The sequence below is a fragment of the Sciurus vulgaris genome (assembly GCF_902686455.1).
Source record: "Sciurus vulgaris genome assembly, chromosome: 1".
NCBI classification, from domain to species: Eukaryota; Metazoa; Chordata; class Mammalia; order Rodentia; family Sciuridae; genus Sciurus; species Sciurus vulgaris.
Window position 1 is genome coordinate 19480244 of NC_136461.1, and position 23791 is coordinate 19504034.

Sequence of the window (23791 nt, forward strand, 5' to 3'; positions counted from 1 at the left end):
TCAAGTCAAGATCCTTAAGATTCCATAGCAGAGACAGACATACTAAAATACATTAAAGCCAGGCACGGTGGTACATGCCTATAATTTCAGTAACTTGGGAGGCTGAGGCAGGAGGATCACAAGTTCAAGGGCAGTCTCAGCAATTTAGCAAGACCCTGTCTCAAAATAAAAAAGGGCTGCGGATGTTTTTTTAGTGTTAAAGCATCCCTGGGTTCAATCCTCAGCCTCAGTTTTTTAAAAAATCATTAAAGCATTATGGTCTCAAAATAGAACAGGTTTTCCCTAGATTAGCAGGGAGGGAGAGTAATTCAGTGGGAGAAAGACCTTCCCCAAAAGTGCGGCTTCCACCTTCCTGAATGGATTTGTTCCTTTGGCTTGATTTTTAGTGGTTGCCTTCCTTCTTGTCTTCCACACCACCCCTCCCCAGCAGATTTCATTTCCTGTGTCTATCCTGGCATCCCTCTAAATCCAAGACTGAGACGAAGCCTGGCCTCTCGGTAGCATTGGGCGTGATCTCAGACAGTTGCTTAAGTTCCTGAGCCTTCCTCTTCCCAGCTGTAGAATGAGGCCTGCGGTTCACTCCAGCCAGGATGACATTCACACTCTCCCGCACACGGTGCTCCTCCAGGCTTTCCTTTCTTTACAAGGCTGCATCCATCCCCCTCCCCCGTGCCACCTGGCAAACATCAGGGCTCAGCTCAAATACCTTCAGGCAGGCCTCCCCTGCTCACACACAGAGTTCTGTCTGACCTTCCTTACACTACCATTACCTCGTGAAAAGCCATAGCACGAAACGGGCAAAGGGGAGAGAAAGGTTTGAGTCGAGGCCCCTCCCCTCCCCTCCGGAGCCCGTTTCTCATTTGTACAATAAGAAAAACACCTAAATGTGCACGTCTAGTCGGTTTAGGGCATAAGGCACAATGTCAAGTGCGTGGCCCCTACGACGTGCTCTGGACAGCCTGCACCACACCTCTCAGGAGCCTCAGCGCACTGAACTAGGGACCGTCGCGGGGCTCCGCGCTCGACGGCCGGCTGCCTGAGGGCAGCGTGGGCGCCCCAGCGCAGCGGCGGCGCGGGCCGAAAGGCGAGGCTGGCCGGGCCCAGAGGGACGTGGCTCCAATTCCCGGGGGAAGGCCAAGGGCCGCGGACCCCACCTCCAGGAAGTGACGCCACCGCGACCAGCCGCGCGGAGCAGGGCCGGCCGGAGCGGGGCGAGCATAGCATGGCGGAAGCGGAAGGGAGTTCTCCGCTCCTGTTGCCGCCGCCACCGCCCCCTCCCGGGATGGCGGAAGTGGAGGCGCAGACGGCGGCCGAGACGGACATGAAGCCGTACCACTGCTCCAGCGGCGTCACCATGGACGTGGAGCGGAGCCGCTTCCCCTACTGCGTGGTATGGACGCCCATCCCGGTGCTCACGTGAGTCTCCTTCAGCGTCCGCCGGGGGATGGAGAGGGCCCAGAGAGAGCCGGCGCCCCCGCGGTGTCCTCCGGCGGGTGTCCCCGCCCCCGACACGCAGCAAGCCCTCCCGCAGGGACTGGCCGGCGTTCCTCACCCCTCCTCACCCAGTCCGCAGAACCCTGCCACCCGCGCGCTGCCCGTTTCCGCTGACAGTTGGGACGCGCGCCCTGCCCTGGTTGCACCTGGTCTCGACCCGGAGGAAAACAAATGTAGACAGGCGGGAAGGGCCAGGGGGCTGGGAGGCTCGAGAGCTGCGGGCGCACAGAAGAGGGACCCCTAACTTGATCCGAGGAGATGCCTTCATTCATTCACGGTTTTATACACTCATTGGGCAAATGCTTATTGATCACTTGCAGTACCAAGACATCCTGCTGCGTCTGGAAGCAACAGTGCGAGTTTGGCTGGGGCCACACCGGCTCCTGGGAGGTCAAATGGGAAGGAGCCACCAGAGGTCTGGGAGACTAACCCTATGTCTTACCATCTCAGTTGCAAAGCAGGTGCAGGTCCCAGAGTGTCTGCCTCCCAGAGGAAGGTTCTGTGTAGAGCCTTTGTCAGGGCAGAGGCAGGTGCACAGCTGCTGCTTGTTGCCCTCACACTTCAGCTGGTAACACCTGCTCCAAGTGCCAGTTTGCCAAGCCCTTTCACATTTTCCATGAATTTCACAGCCACTTACTAAGGTAGGAACTATCTTCTTCCATGGGAAAGCTAAGCCTCTAGCATAGTTTTGGTTAGCTTCCTACCCCACAAGCAGAGGCTTTCAAAACTCAGTTTTGCGACTGTATGACTTGTTATCGTTCAGCTACATCTTAACACCTTTCACCCAATGAAACAGCTTTGTTTCCTCTATCAGAAATAGCCAAGTGGTGATTCTGGACCAGGGATCATTTTTGACTTTACATGTTGCTTATGTGCTACATCCTAAAGTGTCCTTAACATTTATAATAAAATACTTGGATTGTTTTGTTTTCAAATGCTTCTACATTTAAGACCATCCAAATCTGAGTCCTTCACAAATAAGTTTTTAAAGAACATGTTCATTAATCATTCAATTGACATTTAACACATTTACTAAGTGACTGCTATGTGCCCAGATAGTTCTAGGTAGTAAGAAAACACAATGGCGAATAAAGCAAATGCAGTGTTTGTTCTTGTAGACTGTTAGTCCTGATGGAAGGAGTAGATGGCAAACAAGAGAACTTCTGATAGTGATGAGTGCTATGAAGAAAATAAAATATTAATGTGAAAGTAACTGGACAGGATATTCAGGGAACCTCTTGGTTTTGTTAAAGCCTATCATATTATCCTAAGTTTTCTCTCAACTTATTTTCAAAAACACTATTTGTGCTGGTATTCTGCAGAGAACTGATGGCAACATGAGGTGAAGGCACCATGGGCCCCAGTCATCTGAACCAGAAGCAGTTCACATGCCAGTTGTATTCAGACTTGTCTACAGGTGTTCATAAATCCAAGATGAGTAAGATAATCATGTGCCCGTCAAAGAACTTATACTGCCTTCAGAGGACTCACCCTACAGCAGAAGGGGGAAAGAGAGAGAGAGAGAGAGAGTGTTAAACTAACATTTGTAATACATTGCAGTGTTGTTGTTAAGCGTGCAGAGCTAGATTTGGCACAAGGAACTGTCATGTGTCTTTGCCTTTGGAGGGGAGATCAGAGGAGGAAATTAAGTCAGTCAGTACTCATCCTAGATCTTAATCTAAACTGAACATCCCTCTTTTTTTTTTAAATATTTGGTGGTTCTTTTGTTTTTGTTTTGCAGTACTAGGGATCAAATCCATGGCTTTTCTCATGCTGGGCAAGAGCTGTACCACTGAGTATCTCCCCAGCCCTCCACTCTTTTTTTCTAATTGGCACATAGCCTTACACATATTTATGGGATATAGTGTGACACTTCAGTACCTGTTTAAAATATGTAATGATCACATCATGGTAGTTGGCATATCCATCAACCTCAGGCATTTATCATTTCTTTTTGTTGAGAACATTCAGAATCCTCTCCACTAGCTATTTTGAAATATACAAATTGTGAACTGTAGTTACCGTACTGAACTATATATATAACATTAGAAGTTATTCCTCCAATCCAATTGTACCCTCTCCATTTTTTTTCCTCCGGCAAGGCTGGGGATTGAACCCAGGGTCTCGTATATGTTGGGCAAACACTGAGTTTACATTCCTGACCCTTTTTATTTTTTATTCTAAGGCAGATTGTAAGTTGCTGAGGGTCTTACTAATTGACAAGACTGGCCTTGAACTTATGATTCTTGGCCTCCTGAGTAGCTGGGATTATAGGTGGGCACTACTGCTTCTGGATCACCTGTGCTCTTCCCCCTTGCTTTTGGTGCTGGTGATTGAATCGGGGGCACTTTACCACTGAGCCACATCCCTTTTTATTTTTTATTTTGAGACAGGGCCTCACCAAGTTGCTGAGTCTGGACTTGAACTTGTGGTCCTTCTCTTACACTTTAAATTCAGGGCATTTATTGATCATTTAGTCAGATATTTAGTGAGTTGCAGTTATGTTCCAGGCACTGCCCTAGGGGGTACTATAGTAAACATGACAAAATCCTTCTTCTCATGGAGCTTAAGTTCCAGTGGAGAGAGAGTCAAGGTCCAAGTAGTCAAGATAAATACTGGTAGTCATGCATGGATGTTGTGAAGAAAACACATCAGAGTAATGGCTCTTGGATGTGTAACTACTCTAGAAGGCATAATTCAGGGAAGACCTCCAGAGTCTTGAAACTCTGCCCAGTCTTCCCTTATAAAGATAGCTTGAATCCATCTACTGCTCACCACCCCACCACTGATACTTTAGTCAGGGTCACCATCATCTGCAGCTGGAATTACAGCAGTAGCCTCTGAACTGGTCTCCCTCCTGGCCTCTTTGCTCTCCCCTCCTGTTCTTCACACACAGGTCACACTTTCTGCTTTGGAGATTTCTGTCCTTTCATAGGTTAAGGTTAAAAGTCATCTCTGTGAACCTACTGACTCTGCCCCAGCCTCGGTTCCATGTAATTGCTTCCTTGAGCTGCATCTGTCCAGGGTTTGCCTCCACCTCCCTAGCAGGATGCTTTGTGCTCATGCTCAGGCAGCCTTGAGACCAGGACCTGGTTGCTGGCCCTGCGATACCTGGTTTAGCTGGGTCATTGTCTGCAGCACTCAGACCTTGTAGGGCCACGGTTCTCAGGCAGTAGACTTATCTGGAGTTCTCTGTGTTACATATTGAGGTCCACTTGAGATTTGCTTTTTTAAAAAGGCGTATGGCAGCTGTGCATGGTGGCACATACCTGTAGTCCTAGATACTTGGGAGACTTGAAACTGAGATTGCTTCAGCCCAGGAGTTGGAGGTGAGTCTGGCCAACACAACAAGACCCTGTCTCAAAAAAAAGAAAAAAAATAAAATGATTTGAGCTTTTAAGCTGGGCATGGTGGCACACACCTGTAATCCTAGCTACTTGGGACATTCGGGCAGGAAGATCACAATTTTGAGGTCAGTATGGGCAGTTTAGCAAGACACTGTCTTGAAATAAATAAAAAGTGAGCTGGGGATATAGCTCACTTCGTAGAGTACTTGCCTGTCAAGCTGAAGGCTGTGGGTTCAATACCCAGCATTGCAAAGATGGATGGATGGATGGATAGATAGATAGATTAGATTAGATAGATAGGGCTAGGGAATGTGGGGAGGCGACTCAGTGGTAGAGCACATGCCTGGTATGCACCAGGCCTGGGTTCAATCTACAACACCACAAAACACACACACACACACACACACACACACACACACACTAGACTTTTGGTTCCTGGGGCACACCGTGTTTTGTCCTGATCTCTGCCTTTGCACATTTGTTCATCATTTCCTTAGAGAAGCCTTCCTTGAACCACCCCCATACACTCACAGATTGATTTAAATGCCCACCCTGCTCTTTAACTTTCTTATTGAGGTATTACTCGAATGCAATAAGATGCATAGACCTTAAGTATGGAGCTCAGTGAATCTGTATATGTACACATCATTTAGCTGCCATAGAGAGTATTTCCAGGGCCCTTTGTGACCCTACCAGACAGTTCTGCAGAGATAACCCTTCTTTGACCTCTAGCCATAGTAGAGTTTTGCCATCTCTTGAATTTTATATAACTCTACCACAGTTTACTGATTTTACTATTGTTGAACATTTGGATTATTTCCAGTTATTTTTCTGTCAACTTTATTGAGATAATTTTTATGCAATAAAAGGCACACATTTTAAGAGTACAGTTCAATGAGGTTTTGTTTTTGTTTATTGCATTACCGGGGATGGAACCTAGGACCATGCACATTCTAGGCAGGTACTTTACCACTCAGCTATAGCCCTGAGTTCAGTGAATTTTGACAGACATTTTTGGCTATTTTAAATAAAGGTGCTAGGAACATTCTGTACATGGCCTTGGTAGGCACTAGCACTCATTCCTGTTGGGTGTTTATTCAGAAGTGGACCTGCTAAGGCATAGGGTATAGTGTCCAGCTGGTTTTCAAAGCGAAGGAAACTCTTCACACTCCCCTGGTGATGAGTGGGGTTGCTCCTCATCCTCGCCTGCACTCTCGGTTATTGTGCTTACGGTTGGAGACCTGTGGAGAGGGTGCTGTTGATTAGTTACCCCTCCTCTGTGCTCCCCCTGCCCCTCTGGACCACCCTCACAGGCACACATCACATGACATTATATTCACATGCTCCCACTGGCTACATATCTCCAGCATGTAACTGGCTGAAAAGCCCCTAAGCTCTGTCTCTTTCCTGTCCTTTTCCCTCATAGGTGGTTTTTCCCCATCATTGGCCACATGGGCATCTGCACATCCACAGGAGTTATTCGGGACTTTGCTGGCCCTTATTTTGTCTCGGTGAGTTCCCATTCTGTCCTTCCCTGGAAGGTCCCAAGGCTTGCATGGAAGACTGGCCTGTCCTGCCTGCAGGCGGGCTTCCTATCTCCCCAAATCCAGGAAGATGCAGATAACGTGCATCCCTTGGCCCTAGCCCTCACAGTATCACCTTTCCCCCTTCTCTTACCTCCAGGACAGGCCAGGAGGGCAGTGTGGCCAGAAGGATTCTTAAGTAACTGACCCATTCCTTTGCCCCTGCCCCTGGGGTACCAAGCCATGGGTAAGGGTTAGATGCAAGAGTGGAGTCAGACCATCCAGGAGCCACATCTCTGGACCTTCAGAAGGTGGGAGCCAAGGTGGGGAGATAGGGGAGGCTGACATGGTTCCTGGGGTGGGACGACTAGAATAGACCAGCCCTGTTCTGTTCCCTGTGGTCTAGTCCCTGGAGACGGATGAAGACTGGTCCAGTGGGCTAGTTCCAGATGAACATGTGTCATCTGCCTGTATCTAGGTATCAGGGATAGGAATGAAGGAGATATTGGTGGCATCAGCCTGTTTATATTAATAGTTGTCATGACTTTTTTTTTTTTTGTGGTGGTGGTACTGGGGATTGAACCCAGGATGTTCTACCACTGAGCTACATCCCCAGCCCTTTTTTTATTTTTTATTTTGAGACAGGGTCTCGCTAAGTTGCCCAGGCTGGCCTTGAATTTGTGATTCTCCTGCCTCAGCCTCCCGAGTCACTAGGATTACAGGTGTGCACCACAATATCTTAATACAACAAGGCCAACCCCTTTTCACTGTCATATATTTTTATCATAATTCTGCCTCAACCAGCTCTTTGATTAGTAGCAGCTCCCTGATTCTGAAACCAGACTGTCCCTGCATAATTTCTCTACCCCAGGTCTTACACAGTGAGCCTAGGTCTTTGTTCTAGTGTCTCCCTCGTTGGAAGCCTTTCTAGGCCCAGCAGCCCTCATTCTGCTGTGAATGCATGATGCTACCGGGCGTAGGTGGCTCCACGTGAGCCTCATGGTTGGGTCAGGAGCACAGAGGGCTGGTGTTCACACCATAAAGGAAACTGACAAGAGAACTTAGAGAAAATGATGCCAGAGAATGCACGATTCCTTGGGTATCACACTCCCTCCTTCCCACAGAAAAGTCACTGTTGGCACTTCAGATATCATGCCAGCCCCATAGAAGGCCTGCACCCCACTTTTGCCCACCCCTGACATACCCTCTTCTAAGTCATTGCACTTCAGCCACTGACCCAGGTTTGTTATATGGCCTGGATGTAGGTTCCCCACTGACCTCTGCTCTTGTCCCTCAACAGGAAGACAACATGGCCTTTGGAAAGCCTGCCAAGTAAGTGATGAACACCTGTGCAACTGGCCTGGGGCAGGTTGCTCCTGCCCAGAGCAGCAGGCCAGGCCCTTTGGTGCACAGCAGGAGGACCAGGTGTGGAGGGGAGGGACAGCCAGGGTCAACCCAGGCAGAGCAGCCCTGTATCAAGCACCTACTGTGTCATTCCCTGGCTGGGCCTTTCCTTGTAGACCATCCAGGCCTTGCCTCAGCTCTGCAAGGTTGTGCTTTCCATTCCGTGGCAAAGGGTGAGGCACGGGAAGGGACGTGGTGAAGATCCCACAGGAAGGCAGAACCAGGCTCACGGCCCGAGCTGTCTCCCTCTATCCTGAACTCCTGCCCCTTGGGAGCAAACAGGTCATTTAAGGTGTAAGGGAGGCATTGTTTGGATGCTGCTGTTAGGTTCTGCTTAGAGGTAGTAAAGGTTCAGATCCTTTGGGAAAGAAGCTGGCTTAGTCGGGGGCTTCTGATCTTCATTTTTTTTCATCTTGGGTACTTGCCACAGCTCCGGGCCTGGCGATGATGCCTCAGTCCTCAGTACCCTCAAAACAACAGCAGGTACCCTATGGCCCAAGGGTACCCAGGAGAGGTGGAGGCAGAGAAGAAGTTGTTGTCACAAAGCAGAGGCAGTTTGGAGGCAGCCTCAGCCGAGCTCCCTAACCCTACTCGGGTTTCCTCAGGCAGGTGGAAATATGGTATAGGAGTCTCTGGGCTGGTGTTTGCTGCTAGGCTGCTTTTTGAAGACTGTTTGTTGTTTTATTTTTTCGAAGACAGTTTTAAAGGGCATCTTTTTCCCATAGGAGCTCCCAAGTGGCCCCAAACCAGGCCACCACGGCACTGTGTATAAGCTCCCCACAAGCCGTAGATGGGGAGACTTAGGGAGAATGCTTGCTTGTGGGTAAACGCCTGAGTGTGACATTCAAGTCTCTGCGTGACATGGCCCCCGTTGCATTTCCTACCTCACCAGCCAACATTCCATCACCCCAATTTTCTTCTGAATCTTTCAGTCGTGCTTAGTCACTTAATTTCTGGGACATGCTGCACAGTTTCTGTCTCTCACTTTGTTCAAGCTCTCCCCTCAGTCTACAGGGCCTACCTCCCGGTTCTGTGCTCGGTGACTTCTCTTAGACTAGACTTGGGTGTCATTTCCAGAAAACCATATCCTACCCCCTCTCTTCATCCATTAGGTTACTATGACAAAATACCATCAAGTGGGTGCCTCACAAACCACAGAAATGTATTTCTCACATCTCTGGAGGCTGGGAAAGCTAAGGTCAAGGTGCTGGTAGATTCATGCCTGCCAAGGGTCCGCAGCACCTTCTTGCTATATTCTCACATGGTGGAAGGGGCAAGGGGTCTCTCTCAGGCTATCCTTACAAGAGTGCTAATCCCATTCAGGGGTGCGATACCCCCGTGACTCAGACACTTCCCAAAGGCCTCACCTCCTAATATTTTCACATTGGGGTTTAGGATTTCTACATATCAGTGGTGGGGTGGGGCCAACATCCAGATCATAGTACCCCTCAACTGAGCTAGTTTCATGTCCTCCCAGGATCCACTATGGTACATGGCACCTCACCCTGTTAGTTATCTGCTACATGACTCTTGCCTAGATCTGGCCTCAGCACCCAGCTCAGAGCCAGGCACAGAGCAGGTTGCAAGAGGGCATCACTAGAGCTGAGAGGACACAGGGGGCCAATCCAATGCCAAGAACCTCCTCTCTCCCTCAGGTACTGGAAGCTGGACCCTGCGCAGGTTTATGCTAGCGGGCCCAATGCCTGGGACACAGCTGTGCATGATGCCTCTGAGGAGTACAAGCACCGCATGGTAAGTGCCGGGACAGCAAGCACTCCTGAGATGAGGACCAGAGTGGGGAGTTCACCCCAGCCCATCTTGACCCATCTTGTACTTCCAGCACAATCTCTGCTGTGACAACTGCCATTCACATGTGGCATTGGCCCTGAACCTGATGCGCTACAACAATAGCACAAACTGGAACATGGTGACCCTCTGCTTCTTCTGCCTGCTCTATGGAAAGTATGTCAGGTGAGCTGCCCGCCCTCTACACGTTCCCCTGGGCTGCTCTCCAAAGGGTGCCAGCGCAGCTGTGTCTGAAATCCAGTCAGGAACAGTTGGAGCCATGAAATTTCTAGAATGACTAGCTGAGTTCCTGGTGGAGAAGGTGACGACTAGCCTGAAATGCAGCTCCATCTGGGTCCCCAGCCTGGTTGTCACTTGCTCCCTGGGAGGCTTTGGGTAGATGCCTTGGCCTCTACACTGCAGCTGGCATTGGTGAGATGGCAGTAACGATTCTGGCTCCTCAGGGAGGCTGTAAGTCTACAGAGACCTGTGCTCGGGCAAAGAAAATAGATCTTCATGGAATGGCATGGTGGCTACTCCCACAGGATCTCTTCCTGTACGTCCCTTGTGAAAGGCAGGGTCTTCAGTAGCGAACCCAGTGGTAGCTTAGGTGGGCCTTTGAGGTCACAGTCTTCTGTGAGGTCCAAGACACTCATGCCAGCTCATAGTAAAAATTGAGCTCAGAGAGGTTGAGTGAGTTACCCATAGTCCCACAGCAGAGCCCAGACTTGGGAGTCCGCACACACTGGAGCTAATCTGGCCTCCTCCCTCCAAGCTTCCCTGTTAGTTGTGCTTACCGTTAAAAGCTTCTGGTTGGGTGAGGTGGTGCACTCCTGTAGTGCCAGTACCTCGGAGGCTGAGGCAGGAAGGTTGCAAGTTTGAGGCCAGTGTCAGCAACTTAGCAGGACTTTGTCTCAAAAAATAAAAAGGACTGGGGGTGTGGCTCAGTGGTAGAGCTCTTGCCTAGCATGTTCAAGCTCTAGGTTCAATCCCCAGTTTAAAAAAAAAAAAAAAAAAAAAAAAAAAACTTCTGGAAAGAAGACTCTCCAGGGCCTTTTGTTGTTGTTTTGTTTTTTTTCCTATCATGGAAGGTGTTTGAAGGTCCCCTGAGAAGAACTTAACTGTGGTTGCAGAGAGACTGAGGCAGAGCCAGCGTTGACCCCAGGTCCCTGACTCCCAGCCCCTTGGCTCTAGCCATACCATTGTGCTGACACTACCCAGTCTCCCCTCCCAGTGAGTGCCATCAGGAGAGGCCCCTGTGACTTTCACACCCAAAGTGAAACTCCTAGTCTCCTTGCTGGAGCCCTCTCCTCAGAGATAAGTGATGATGGATGGAGCCAGCAAGACCCAAGGCCCAGAGACCACGCGCCTCCCTCTTCTAGCGGCGTCTAGGTCTCCACCCGGAGCGCATGGTCCTCCGCAGTGGGCACTAGCCAGGTTCCATCCCTTAATTGAGTTTGGGGTGAGGGAGTCGTTCCAGGGCCTCCTTCGGGGTGGCGGTGCTGTCAGGGTTGTAGACAGATGGGCTCAGGGCCACGTGCCTGCACGTCGGGCCCTGCCACCTTGCTCTCTCCCTCTCAGCATCGGAGCCTTCGTGAAGACCTGGCTGCCCTTCATCCTCCTCCTTGGCATCATCCTGACTGCCAGCCTGGTCTTCAACCTGCGGTGATAGCTGCCACATGGCCTCAAGTCTACCGGGCTTCCCCACCGGCCTTCCAAGGAGGAAGCCCCTTTTGGTCCCAGATTCTTTCTCCTCACCCACAAAGGCAGGGGTAGCCTGCTCTGTTGGACTTGGGGACTGGGAGGGTGGGTCAAAGGGACTATGAATGAGCATAGGGCAGGGCTGTCTGCTTGTTGTGTTTCACTGGCTACTCAGACACTCCCTGTCCTGTCCCCTCCCCCTGGACTCGTGGCCCTGCCCTTGAAGCACCGTGTGTCCACCTGTTGGGAAGACCCTGCCTGCCCTAGAGCTCCTTTGGCCACATCCCAGTGCCCAGTGTGGACAGGGACCCACCAGACGAGGCAGCACCATGACCAGAGGTGGATTAGGATCCTGCCCTCTGCCAGTTGCTCTGGTTCCAAGGTGGGGTAGGGTGTGCTATACCCTGGAGCTTTCCCCTTTGGCCTCTAGAATGTTCCAGAGGACTGTTTGGGTCCCTCTTTCAGATGTCTGTCAGAAGCTGCCCTGGGATGCTGTGCCCGTCTCCTGGTGCCCTCCAACCCATGCAGTCTCCTCTTCCCCCTTCCCAGGACCTCCCAGCACTTGGGCCCATCTGCCCTGCAGTTTGGGGCCTGGCTAGTGAGGTGAGTGAAGTCGACATGTGCAGAGGGGCCCCTGGAGACCAGGTGATGTAGACCCACGCTTGGTCCCCTTGGGGCCAAAGCCAGTGCCATCAGGGAGCAGGAGACAGGCTGTTTCCTCCCGCCTGACTACAGTGCCCCATTTGAAGTTGTCAGAAAAGGCCCTGTGCTGCCACCTCACCCCGCTGCTCCATGGGCTCCTTTGTGAGGGGCTCCCTGGCAGGACAATAAAGAGTTTTGAGTCGAGGTGCCTGTCACTGTTTTCTCCATCTCTGGCCCCCTCACTCTTTACCTGGTTATCTTCTTGGTGTCCCTGGTACCTCTACCCCTGGCAAGAGGTCTAGGTGCCAGTACCACAGCTAAGTCTGTTCAGTGCCTGGAGCCCACGGGGACGTCAGCCTCCCTCAGGGACCTCCAGGCCGTGGGAATTTCCCACGTTCCAGGATCACCATTCCAGGCTCTCTCCTGGAGGCAGGTGAATATTGAAACCCCTTCTAAATTCCTTGTTGGGACAAGCTTTGTGGGAAGACTGGTGTTAGAATCCAGCAGGATTTTCATGGGCAGACCAGAGCCCTGGGCTTGTGCCACAATCAGGCATGCCCAGTTTGGAGTAAGCCAAGAGAATCGGCCAGCCATGTCCATTGGTCAGATTGCCAGACTTCTGTCCTGACCCCCATGGTCATGTCCCTGGCCTCTCCACATCACCTCCCTCCCTCGCTGCTGCCCTGCAGGCTCCGTGCTCCCCGCACCCTGCAGCGCTCACCCAACTTTGGTCCTTTACTTTCTGAAACCTGTTGAGAAAGCCTGGCTTAAAATCTGCCTGCAGAGCTGGGGGTGTAGCTCAGTGGTAAAGCAGCTGCCTAGTTTGTGCGAGGCCTGGGTTCTGTCCCCAGCACCTCAAGAAGCAAAAAGAAGCTGCCTCCTCAGCAGACTGAGCTGTGTCACTTCAGATGCACTAGTGAAAGAGTGGTCTGCATCTTGAGGGTCCTTTGTGCTAATCCAGAGGGTGACCGTGAGGGCAAGCACTAGATGCTGGCCCCAAGACCCTGGGTCAGTGACAGCCAGCTCACTCCAGACCCTGCAGTACTGTGGTCCCAAGCCTGGGTCTTGCACATTGGGGTCCATCTGAGGGGACAGGAAGAATACTGAGGACAGATGTAGCAGAATAGGCTGGGCATGGCAGCGTTTGTAATCCCAGCCACTCAAGAAGCTGAGGCAGGAGGATCACAAGTTCAAGGCCAGCCTGGGCAACTTAGACCCTGCCTTAAAATTTTAAAAAGAACTGTGGATGTGGTCAGTGGTATAGCAGTGCTGGGTTTGATCCCCAGTACCAAAAAGAGAAAAAAAAAAAAAAAAAAAATGCATTGGAAAAAAATTTAAGACCTGCTCCAGCCCAGCAGAAACTAGAATTTGCCTTGGGGAGAGAGGACACAAACAAGCCACAGGCAGGGCTGGAGATGTAGCTGGCAGTAGAGCGCCTGCCCAGCATGCATGGGGCCCTGGGTTCCATCCCCACCACCACACATGTACACGCACAACCAGTTAATGAGAGCTCACCACATGATAGGACTTGTAATGAAGTACCGTGGTTCCTCATCAGCCCTACCAGGTAGGTACGGTCATTACCATTTTACAGGCACAGAAAGGTAAGTGGCATGTTCAAGGTTGCGGAGGCAGGAAGAGGAATCATGGTTCAGACTCTGCAGCCTGGTTCGCGCCCCACCCCAGAAGGTGGCCTTGCTAGAGCCCAAGGAGTGAAAGTGGGGAGGGGCTGATTCTCTGGAGGAGGAGTGGTGTGACCAAAAAGAAGGAAGAGTAGGCGCTGGCATTAGAAAAGGACGCCTCCTTACCACACCCTGTGAGATGGCTGCTCTTGTCCTGCAGCGTAAGGCTTGCAGTTTGTGTCGATCAAGGCCACATGGGGACCATGAGGTAGAACCCGGATCTGGCCCCTAGGACACTGCCTCTTCCCCAGGGCATTGCCTGGAGACCAGCAGGAGGACAGAGACAGTCTTGCAGGGCAGATGGCTGCCAGAGCCGCAGCGGCTGGGCAGGGAATGCAGAAGGACCAGAGGTGTTGGAAGGACAAAAGAATCTAAGGTTCTAAAGGCATATGTGACAAAGGACAGAGCCAGAAGTACCATGGTGATCCCGAGGGTCACACTGAGGGTTTGGACAACCCACAGAAGGGACAGTCTATCTTGGAAGGCAGGGAGATTTCGGTGAGCGAAAGTGCCAAGGATCCTGGACTGGTTTGGAGATTTGTGATTGGCTACTGTTAACCTGTCAAACCTGAGGAATGACAAAAGTATGTGGAAAGGACTTCTGACAACTGGACAATAAAGGAGTGGAAAGCCAGGTGTGGCAGAAGAGACCAGAGGAGGAGGCTTCCAGAAAAGGCTGAGCAGGGGCCAGGGACTGTGGGTCAGTAGTAGAGCCCTTGCCTAGCATGTGTGAGGCACTGGGCTGGACCCTCAGCACCACATAAAAATAAACGAATAAAGGCGGTGTGTCCATCTACAACTATACATGTGTGTATATGTATATATTTCTGAATACATATTTCTCATATATATATGAAGAAAAGGCTGAGCAGGAGCTGAGACCAGGATAGCAGGAGGGCACACCGAGACTAGCCAGGAGGGGACAGTGCCTGGAGTGAAGTGGGTAGCCTCTGGTGATACAGGAGACCTGGGAGCCAGGCTGGTAGTAGCCACTTACAGGAATGGGAACTTGGAAGGGGGCTTCAGATGGGGAGATCAAGCCGGGCATGGTGGTGTAATCCCAGGAGGCTGAAGCAGGAGGATGGTGAGTTCAAAGTCAGTCTCGACAATTTAGTGAGACCCTATCAGAAAATAACTGGTTAAGGGCCCCTGGGCTCAATCAAAAAAAAAAAAAAAAAAAGCAGATGGAGAGGTCACAGGCACCCGACTGTGTTGAAGAGGGGATAATACCTGGCGCCTACTACATGGCTGTCTGTACCAGACCCTTTAATTTCTCTTATAGTAGGCTCCTTGCATTCTGCTATCTAGTTTGCATAGGAGGAAATTGCAGCTCAGAGAGGTTAAGAGACTTGCTGAAGATCACACAGTAGTAGAGCAGGGACTCCAGCTAAGGGTTGTCTTAACTGCAAAGTCTGCAATCCTTCCATTACCTCTGATTCTTCGAAAGGTTGCTAACATTGCTTTCAAAGTAATTTCCTATCAACTCCTCCGTGGGCAGGGTGGGGCTGTTACCCATTAGTCAGACAGGTCAGTCAAGTCTCTCAGAGGCCAGGGCCTCCTTGAGTTACAGGGTGAGTCTACCATGGAACTGGGGCTAAGTCCCAGGCCTGACAGGCCCACCAAACCGGCTCTGGGTTCTCTGAACTCCTGGCGGGCACACCCCCGGAGCCAGCGATCCAGGCCCTGTTTTGCACCAGGCCCTGCTGAGGTGTCTCCTCCTCCTCCCCCCACCCCCCTGGGTTGGGGCAGCTGCTGGGCTGGGCAAGTCAGCCTTAGTCCCTGCACTGCTCTTGTCGTGGTCCCTGAAACTCTGCTGCCAGGGAAGCCAGAGTCACCTAGGAAGGTGTCCTCCTGTGTTGGACCCCTACAGGTAACACACCTCGGTGCTGGAGTCCTGCCAGTATCCTGAGGGGCAGGCACTGCCACCTGGTATCCTGGGCACCCTCTAGCACCTTGGGACCTTGAGGGTGGGGGAGGCAGGAGCAAGTCTGGGCCAGGCAGATGGACCAATGGGTCTGTTCTGAAGTGTTGGAACAGCAGGAAGGACCACATACTTGATCTGACTCTGGAAGGAGAGGGGACTTCAGGAAGGGGGACACTGAGCTTGGATGCCCATGGCCCAGTCCAACAGACCTGCAGGACAAGGGCAGATTCAGTTCTGCCAAATGTCCCCCACCTCCACACTCAGACACATACCTGGTGGCCCTGGGCCACCAGAGTACACACAACACAGCCTGGTCTTGAAGACAGCATAGGAGGAAATGCAGAGTGCACACACCCACACAGCACTGTCACCCAGAAAGTCACTGAACACACCAAACAATCTGGTCAGCCATGTGGTATCACACGGCGACAGGACACACAGACATGCACAAAGACCCCACAGCACACAGACTTGGTCACCAGGCCAGACAGGCACAGCAGCACAACGCAACACAGAGCTGGAGGGCTCATGAGCCACAGCCAGCAGCTGGGCTACGCAGAAGTTCAGGAAAACTGTCACTATCAAGCTCACAGGCGTTCACACAGGACACAGATATGCAGAAGCCCCAGGCTCCCCAGGTGGGCATGTGGGGGTGCAGTGGAGAGCGTTGCTCCACTTGGACAGACTCACTTGGGAGGGAACAGGGTGCAGGAGGTGTCAAGCACAAGCCAGGACCTGCCTCCAAGCCTCCCTCTTCAGATCTCAGCCTCACCTGGAGTTCTGGCATGGAAGGGGCGGGGAGGAGGGAGAGGCCGCCCAGTGGGTTCAGGCCATGACCACGATTGAGTCCTGAGCCCCTGCCATGTACACATGCCCCTCTCAGCTGGGCCTTGTTTTCCTTCCGGAGTCACAGTAGTGCCAGGACATGAGCTGCTTTGCCAGCCTAGGCCTCTGGCCAGGTCCTGGGGTGGGAGTTGGGGGAGCCATGTGTCCAGAGCAGAGGGGCCCTGGGACTGTGGACATGGGGGTGGGGCTGGCAGCAGGGGCATCCCAGGGATGACGGCCTCATTGGGAGTGGGTGCTGCGGCTACCTCAGGGGGAGGAAGTTAGGGGTGTAAGCTGGGGAGGAGGTTGCCTCAGACAGGAAGGCCAAATGGGCCAGGGCAGGGTGGAGGTGAAGGGTGGAGAAGCAGACCCAGGTCGGGAGGTTCCCCAGGCAGGGGGAAAGCGGGTGTGTGTGTGTGTGTGTGCATTCCTAAGTGTGCGGGTATATTTTTGCATTTAATTAAGAAACACTTATCAGCTGCCTGTTGTGTACAAAGTACTGGTTCTGAGGAGCATTATCTGTCCTAGTTAGACGGGTAATGTGTGTGGACAAAAGTCCATGGGATTTTGTGTACATCCAGGGTCACGTACTTGTTCCCAGACTCATTCTTGTGCAGATGAACCTACCTGGGGGGGACCCTGTCCCCATTCATGTGCCCATGCTGTGTGCAGGTTTAGGACTGTGTGGCACAGCTCTCAGGCACAGGTCTGTGTCCAACAAGTCCTTCACGGGGGAACAGGTGTGTGTGTGCCTGTCTTTATCAGCTATCAACGTGCATGTGTGACTGAGGGTGTCTGTGCCCACCAGGATCTCTGTGTGTGCTGTGTGTGTGTGTGTGTGTGTGAGATCTCTGTGGCTCTCTACCTCTGGATGTGGGCACAGGTGTCTCCACACACTCCTTGAGTGCGTGTTTCCATGGCCATGAACACGCCTCACCTCACCTCAACCCCAGCCTTCCTGGGGCTGCACACACTGCCTGGGCACGTGCTTACAGAGAAAAGGGCGGTCAGCTCCAGGCTGTGCTGTGTGTTTGGGAAGAGGTGGTTCTGATCCTTGATCTGCCCCTAGGAAGCCACGTGAGCCCAGCTGGGGTGCAGCCCCAGCCAGTGCCCAGTGGGCCACCCTACTCAGGAGAGGCTTTGGGTTCTACCTCGCTCCATGGCTCATGGACCAGAACCTGAAGCCGAGGGACTTTTGGACCTCAGCTTCCTGACGGAGGAGGAGCAGGAGACCATTGCTGATGTCCTCAAACGAGATGCCCACCTGCGCCAGCTGGAGGAAGGGCGGGTCAGGTGAGGCAGGGCAGCCGCCAGCCAGCAGGAAGGGGCCTCAGGCACCCCGCGGCTCCTACAGCCCCCACGCTGCTCCCTACCAACATGCTGCTGTCAGATGTCTAAGCGCCTCTTTGTCTCACCTTTGGTTCTCTCTACCCTTGACCAGCTCAGAACCCATCACCTCTCCCAGAGTAGCTGTACCAGCCTCCTTCACCAGCCTCCCTGCCTCCAGGAGTGCCCTCTTCAGCCACCTGCCTGCGGCAGCTGGCCCTCCCATCCTTAATATCCTCTTGGAAATGCCCCTGGCCCCTAACACTTGTGTCAAATACCATCTCCTAAGTGTAGACCATGAGGCCTCCCCAACTGACCCCTACCAGCCTCCCCCAGCCCATCTTTCCCCATAAGCCCCACAAATAGACAGTACCCACTACAGAAGCGCAGGTGTTCCCCAGGTCCTGAACACACCCTGCTTTTCCAAGTCTAGGCTGTGCGTCTTCTTCAGAAGAGCACGGTGGCATGGGAGTGACAAGCAGTGTCTGAGGACAGACACTTCCTAGCTATGTGAACTTGGGCAATTTACCTGACCCTGAGCACCACTCTTCCCATCTGTAAAATGGGGCTATGGAGTCTTCTCTTAGAAAAATTATGCAAGTATGGTCCCCAGTAGTCACTTAGTGGATAACAATTACTATCCCTCTCTACCCAGAGAATTCCAGTTTGTCCTTTAAGAAGGAATTCAAATGTCACCTCCTTTGGGAAACCCTCCTGGGAGAGCTGGTCACAGGGAGAGGCAATCCTTCTGACATTCGTCACTGCACCTTCCTTGCAGTATTATACTTGTCTAGTCTGGATTTGGTTTCCCCAGAGGCCTGAGCTCTCCCGAGCAGGAGCCAAGTCTGATTCGCTGTTGAGTCCCTGGTCCCCGGTACAAAGCGGTAGAGTGGAAGGCAGGAAGGTCGGCTGGGTGAGTGGTGGTATCCAAGCCCTCCCCTCCCCTCCAGCAAACTCCGGGCCTCGCTGGCAGACCCTGGGCAGCTGAAGATCCTGACAGGTGACTGGTTCCAGGAAGCACGCTCCCAGCGGCACCACCATGCCCACTTTGGCTCTGACCTTGTCCGAGCCTCTATTCGCAGGAAGAAGAGCTTCAGGGGTGAGAGGGGATCTGGCACAGGGAGGGCAAACCTCATGCGATCCAGGGTGTGGACTGAGAGGGACCCTGGGCTCCAGTCCAGACTTCCCCTAATACTGTGCGTCTTTGGGTGGACACTGTCCTTCCATGGGCTATGGGAGGTGGGTGGGCATCTCAGAGGGTCTCTCTGTGGGTCACAGACTTTATGAGAATGGAGCTCACAGAACTTCTCACCTGGGCCCAGGAGACCAGGCTCTGGGCAGTGATAGGGAGCCTGAGGCTGCTGGAAAAGAGACCGAAGAGGAGCCAGAACCCAGGTGAGGAGGTGTCACAGAAAGGGGAGGTGCCTAGCAGTGGCCCAGTCCCTTCTGAAAACCACCTCTCCTTCCTCCCAGGCTCCCCATAGAAGAGGTCCCTCAAGAGAGGCGCAGTGAGACGCAGGTGAGCGTGGAATGACCAAGCTAATAGCGAGTATTCGGGGCCTGAGAGGGGAGGCCCCCTACTCAGGGGACCCTGGACACACTCCTTCCCTGCTCTGGGCACAGCATCTTCCTTGGTCAAATGGTACAGAACAGCCAGGCCCAGTGGCACACACCTGTAATATTAGTGACACAGGAAGCTGAGGCAGAGGATTGCAAGTTTGAGGTCGTAAGCAAATAAGTGAGACCCTATCTCAAAATTAATAAAGAACTGGGGACTTAGCTCAGAGGTAAAGCACCTATGGGTTCAATCCCCAGTACCAAAAAGAAAGAAAAGAAAGGTAGGTAGGTGTGGGACAGAGTGAGTCTAGGGACTTAGACAATACTGCCACCACCACCAGAACCTGCGAGTCAGGCAGACCCATGGGGGCGCGGGGCCGGGACGTGAGGGTGTGAGTACCGGCCTGACTGGTCCTGCAGCGGGTTGCCAGCCCTGCCTCGAGGGCTGCCCTAAATCTAGAGCTGGGGTAGCCAGGCTGAAGTCTCTGATCTTTGACCCCAGTATGACCTTTGGCGCCGTCTTCAGTCCTCACTGTGACCTCCACCGCTTGCTTTCTTCAGGGACCTGATCTCCCTTCGCCATATGCACCCGCAAAGGCGTCGGATGATCAGGAGGAGGCCCAGGCCCAGGAGGGTGAGTGGGAGCCTGTGTTGGGGAGAACAGAGCTCATGGGATTCAGAGGCTCTCTTAGTGACCCCAATTACCAGGTTCACCTTTCACCCCCCGCCCCGTCCCCCACTGCGCTGAGACCCGCGTGACCTCCTTGGGCGATCCCTGGGTAGCGCGGGGGCCCGAATCTGCAGGTCACCGGGGCTGTGAAGCAGTCCCTCCAGATTCGCTGAGGGCGGGCAAGAGAGGGGCTCGCTCAGCAGCTGGTGCTCACCCCAGCCCCTGGCCGAGGGGGCGTGCAGGTGGACGCCGAGCAAACGGGCCTGGAGCCCGAGCCCGAGCCCGAGCCCTCGCCGCGGGCGGAGAAGGAGCCGCGGCCCCCGCCAGCTCAGGTAGGCGGGAGCGGCTCGCGGCTGCTCTCAAGACCCGGAGCGGACTCCGGGCTGGCAGTGCCGTCGGCCACCGCGCCCGGTCGAGGGAGGGGCGGGGAAGACGGGGGCGCCCGGGTCACTTGCCCCCTCTCCAGACCGAGCCGGCCTCCGAGGTCCTGCAGAACGGGGAGGAGGCCCCGGGGCGCGGCCCCTCACTCGACCGCATGCTCAGCAGCAGTTCCTCGGTGTCCAGCCTCAGCTCCTCCACGGTGAGGGGGCGCCGGGTGCCTCTCCCCCAATCATACCCCGACGCGTAGCCCTGCCCGGCCCTCCCTCACCCCGGGACCTGACGCCCCAGGCCGCAGGCAAGCCACCTCCAAGCGCCTTTCCCCTCTTCCCTCGCTTCCCGCTCATGCCCCGAGGGTGAACCCTCCCGCTGCCCCAGCCCCGACGTGGGCCGGGCACCCGGGCCCTGACACTCGCCCCCGCCCGCAGCTGAGCAGCAGCCAGATGAGCCTGTCGGGGGAGGTGGAGGCGGGCGTGGTGCAGGTGCGCGGCTCCGTGCACTTCGCGCTGCGCTTCGAACCCGGTGCCTCCGAGCTGCGCGTGCACGTGATCCAATGTCAGGGCCTGGCAGCCGCCCGGCGCGGCCGCTCGGACCCGTGAGTGACGGGCCGCCCCAGGTGGGGACTGGGGCGGCGGGGTACCCCGGGTAGGGCCGGTGTGCCAAGGGGCTGCTTTCAAAGCTCAGCCCACCATCAACTGTCCTTGGCCTCAGTTTGCTTATCTTCAAAATGGGAACGACAGTTATGGGAAGGCGTAAGGATTGCGATGATTTCTAAAAGTTAGCAAAAGGCCAGGCACACAGGGTGGTGGCCCGGGAAGCCGCCAAGGCAGGCTAGAAGGCTCTGGAGGGCTCTTACTTACTTCAGGCTCTGACCTCCCTTGCCCCAGCTACGTCAAAAGCTACCTTCTCCCAGATAAGCAGAGCAAGCGCAAGACGGCGGTGAAGAAAAGGAATCTGAATCCGGTCTTCAACGAGATTCTCCAGGTGAGGTTGCCACGAGGGTACCATTAATGAACAGGGTGTCCCACCCTGCGGGCAGAATGGCAGGGGCTGCCAGTTTCCATCTTGCGATCTCTCCGCTCCTCCATTCTGCGGGAGGAACGGCAGGGAAAACGCATTCCCCAGCGTGTCAGTTTGCAGTGGACCCAGCGATAGTCCAGACCCCCACTAATGCCCTCGGGGCTCCCCAGAACTCCATCCTGTAAGGAGCATGGGAGATCCATGCTCAACACTCCCGCAGCACCGATGCCAGCTGTGGTGCTCCACTAAAGCGCACCTCCTGTCCCCAGTACTCTGTCCCGCAGGCCGAGCTCTCGGACCGCGTCCTGAGCCTGTCGGTGTGGCACCGTGAAAGCCTGGGTCGCAACATCTTTCTGGGCGAAGTCGAAGTGCCCTTGGACACGTGGAACTGGGACTCTGAGCCTACCTGGCTCCCCCTGCAACCCCGGGTAAGCCAGGCCTGCGTGGGGAGACCCTTGGCATAGACCTCCCGCGGTTACCCCAAGTCTTTCCCCCAGTCCCTCAGTCCCCGCCCTCAACAAAGCCTCCCTTCCGCCTGGCACCCTAAGCGCCCCAGGCAAGGCTGGCGGGCCACGCCCCTTCGCAGGGGGGTGCTTTTCTCCCGCCCCTCGTAGAAGCCCCGCCCCCATCGCCTGGCCCCGGGCTCACACACTCCGGGTGTCTGGAGACCTCACCCCTCGTCTCTTTCCCCTGGCCCCGCTCCGCCCCGCCCCCTAATACCCCTCTGACTCTTGCAGGTGCCCCGCTCTCCGGACGAGCTTCCCAGCCGCGGGCTGCTCTCCCTATCCCTCAAGTACGTCCCTGCCGGCTCCGAGGGTGAGTGATCGCCCCAAGAGGCCAAGCTGGACTGGCCCCGGGAGGCGGGGGATCCCTGAGCCTTGAGGAGGTGGCCTGAGCCGAGCCTCTCCGCAGGCGCGGGACTGCCTCAGAGCGGGGAGCTGCACTTCTGGGTGAAGGAAGCTCAGGGCCTCGTGCCGCTGCGCTCAGGATCCCCGGATACGTACATTCAATGGTGAGCGGCACGGCTACTTGGACTTCGCTGCTGCACTTTGGCTGAACCTCCCACCAGCCTCTACCTTCAATCCCTGATCAGTTAGCCTCGGTTGTGACCACCGAGCAGGGGTGAAGGGGACGACTGAGGCAAAGGCCAGGAAAGTTTGAAGATGCCTGAGGAGCTGCATTTAAGGGTGACTGTTGCCTATAGGGCTGACTGGGGAGCCAAGCCGAGGCTATTGAGGCACCTCCATAGAGGACCTGGAAGGCTCGCTGTGGGGCTTGGTCCTGAAGTGTAGTTCAGTGGTTTTCAAAGCACTCTGGGGGATCTCTAGGGGCCTTCTAGGTGCCTGCTGTCCCACCTTCAGAGAGGGAAATGAAGGTAGAGTCATCAGATTCTGGGTCTCCAACTCATTCTGTTTTTCTTTCATTTGTTACACTTCCAAGCAATAGTTTATTTTTCAGAAAAGGCTCTAAGGTTTTGAAAAATTTCAAACTAATTTGGTGGGGGTGGGAGCGGGGTAGACAGGGAGCTAGTGAAGGTCACTGAGCCAAGGAGTAGCAGAATTGCATTTCAGAGACCTCTCAGGGATCCTGTGAATAGGAATTCGAAATTTAAAGGCAGGAGACCTGGTGCAAAGGCCCCAGGCAGTGCAGCCTGGAGGGCAGGTCTCAAGCAGGAGCCAGGGCACATGCACGAATTTGAAGGAGAATAGGTAGGATTCCATGATCGGCTGCTGTTAAGAAGTGTGAGGGGCTGGTCACCTGATGCCAGCCCATCTCCCCCACAGCTCAGTGCTGCCCGATGATAGCCGGGCCAGCCGCCAACGTACAAGGGTGGTTCGGCGCAGCCTCAGCCCAGTGTTCAACCACACCATGGTTTACGATGGCTTCGGGCCTGCTGACCTGCGCCAGGCCTGCGCTGAGCTTTCCCTCTGGGACCACGGGGCCCTGACTAATCGCCAGCTGGGGGGTACACGCCTCAGCCTGGGTACTGGTAAGTAGAGCAGGGCCCTGAGGGGAGCCAGGTTGGAGGCAGGGGCTCAGTGCTTGGCCTTGGGCACTTCCCTGCCCTTCCCCAAGCTCAGTCCCCTGAGAACTGGGGATGACTAGGTACATTACACAATTTGGGACAAGGGAAGTGTTTCTTGAGACCTGAGATGGCTAAGGTGACCATGCCCTTCACTTGCCTGGGCACATCCAGGCAGCAGCTATGGGCTCCAGGTACCCTGGATGGATTCCACAGCCGAGGAGAAGCAGCTGTGGCAGACACTCCTGGAGCGGCCGTGTGAGTGGGTGGATGGCCTTCTACCCCTCAGAACTAACCTGGTCCCCCGGGCATAGCCCTACCAAATCCCTCTCTCTGGACTCCCCTCTCAGAGCCCACCTTGGCTAAAGTCAATAAAGTCTGTCCTAAGGACAATCAGGGCTGATGTCTGCTGGTGAGGGATGGTCACAGTGATAAGGTGTTAACAGAAAAGAACCGGGTGAGATTAAGGAGCCTCAGCTTCAACACAAAG

At 54.1% G+C, this 23791-nt stretch overlaps 2 protein-coding genes across 5 annotated transcripts; both read left to right on the forward strand.

Annotated features, from left to right (window-relative positions):
* The first annotated feature begins 1156 nt into the window (after positions 1 to 1156).
* TMEM222 (transmembrane protein 222) lies at positions 1157 to 12100 on the forward strand. 4 transcript variants are annotated; one of them, XR_013759899.1, is made up of 6 exons: positions 1157 to 1416; positions 6268 to 6352; positions 7665 to 7696; positions 8199 to 8388; positions 9424 to 9520; positions 9609 to 9739. XR_013759899.1 is itself a non-coding variant. In XM_079115267.1 (6 exons), the coding sequence occupies exons 1-6, from the start codon at positions 1223 to 1225 to the stop codon at positions 10813 to 10815; spliced, it is 567 nt and encodes a 188-aa protein (XP_078971393.1). In that variant the 5' UTR covers positions 1173 to 1222; the 3' UTR covers positions 10816 to 11126. The 4 variants fall into 4 exon arrangements, 3 of the variants coding, with proteins under 3 accessions (XP_078971393.1, XP_078971394.1, XP_078971392.1); XM_079115267.1 differs by lacking the exon at positions 8199 to 8388 and adding an exon at positions 10788 to 11126 and having other exon boundaries at positions 1173 to 1416; XM_079115266.1 differs by lacking the exon at positions 8199 to 8388 and adding an exon at positions 11135 to 12100 and having other exon boundaries at positions 1176 to 1416.
* Positions 12101 to 15319: 3219 nt separating this feature from the next.
* On the forward strand, positions 15320 to 23758 carry SYTL1 (synaptotagmin like 1). The gene is made up of 15 exons (XM_079114671.1): positions 15320 to 15448; positions 17397 to 17620; positions 18604 to 18752; positions 18976 to 19048; positions 19127 to 19172; positions 19772 to 19844; positions 20100 to 20212; positions 20347 to 20460; positions 20687 to 20853; positions 21146 to 21242; positions 21548 to 21706; positions 22016 to 22094; positions 22191 to 22290; positions 23063 to 23268; positions 23476 to 23758. Exons 2-15 carry the CDS (start codon positions 17487 to 17489, stop codon positions 23613 to 23615), a joined length of 1650 nt encoding a protein of 549 aa, XP_078970797.1. The 5' UTR covers positions 15320 to 15448; positions 17397 to 17486; the 3' UTR covers positions 23616 to 23758.
* The last annotated feature ends 33 nt before the right edge of the window (positions 23759 to 23791 follow it).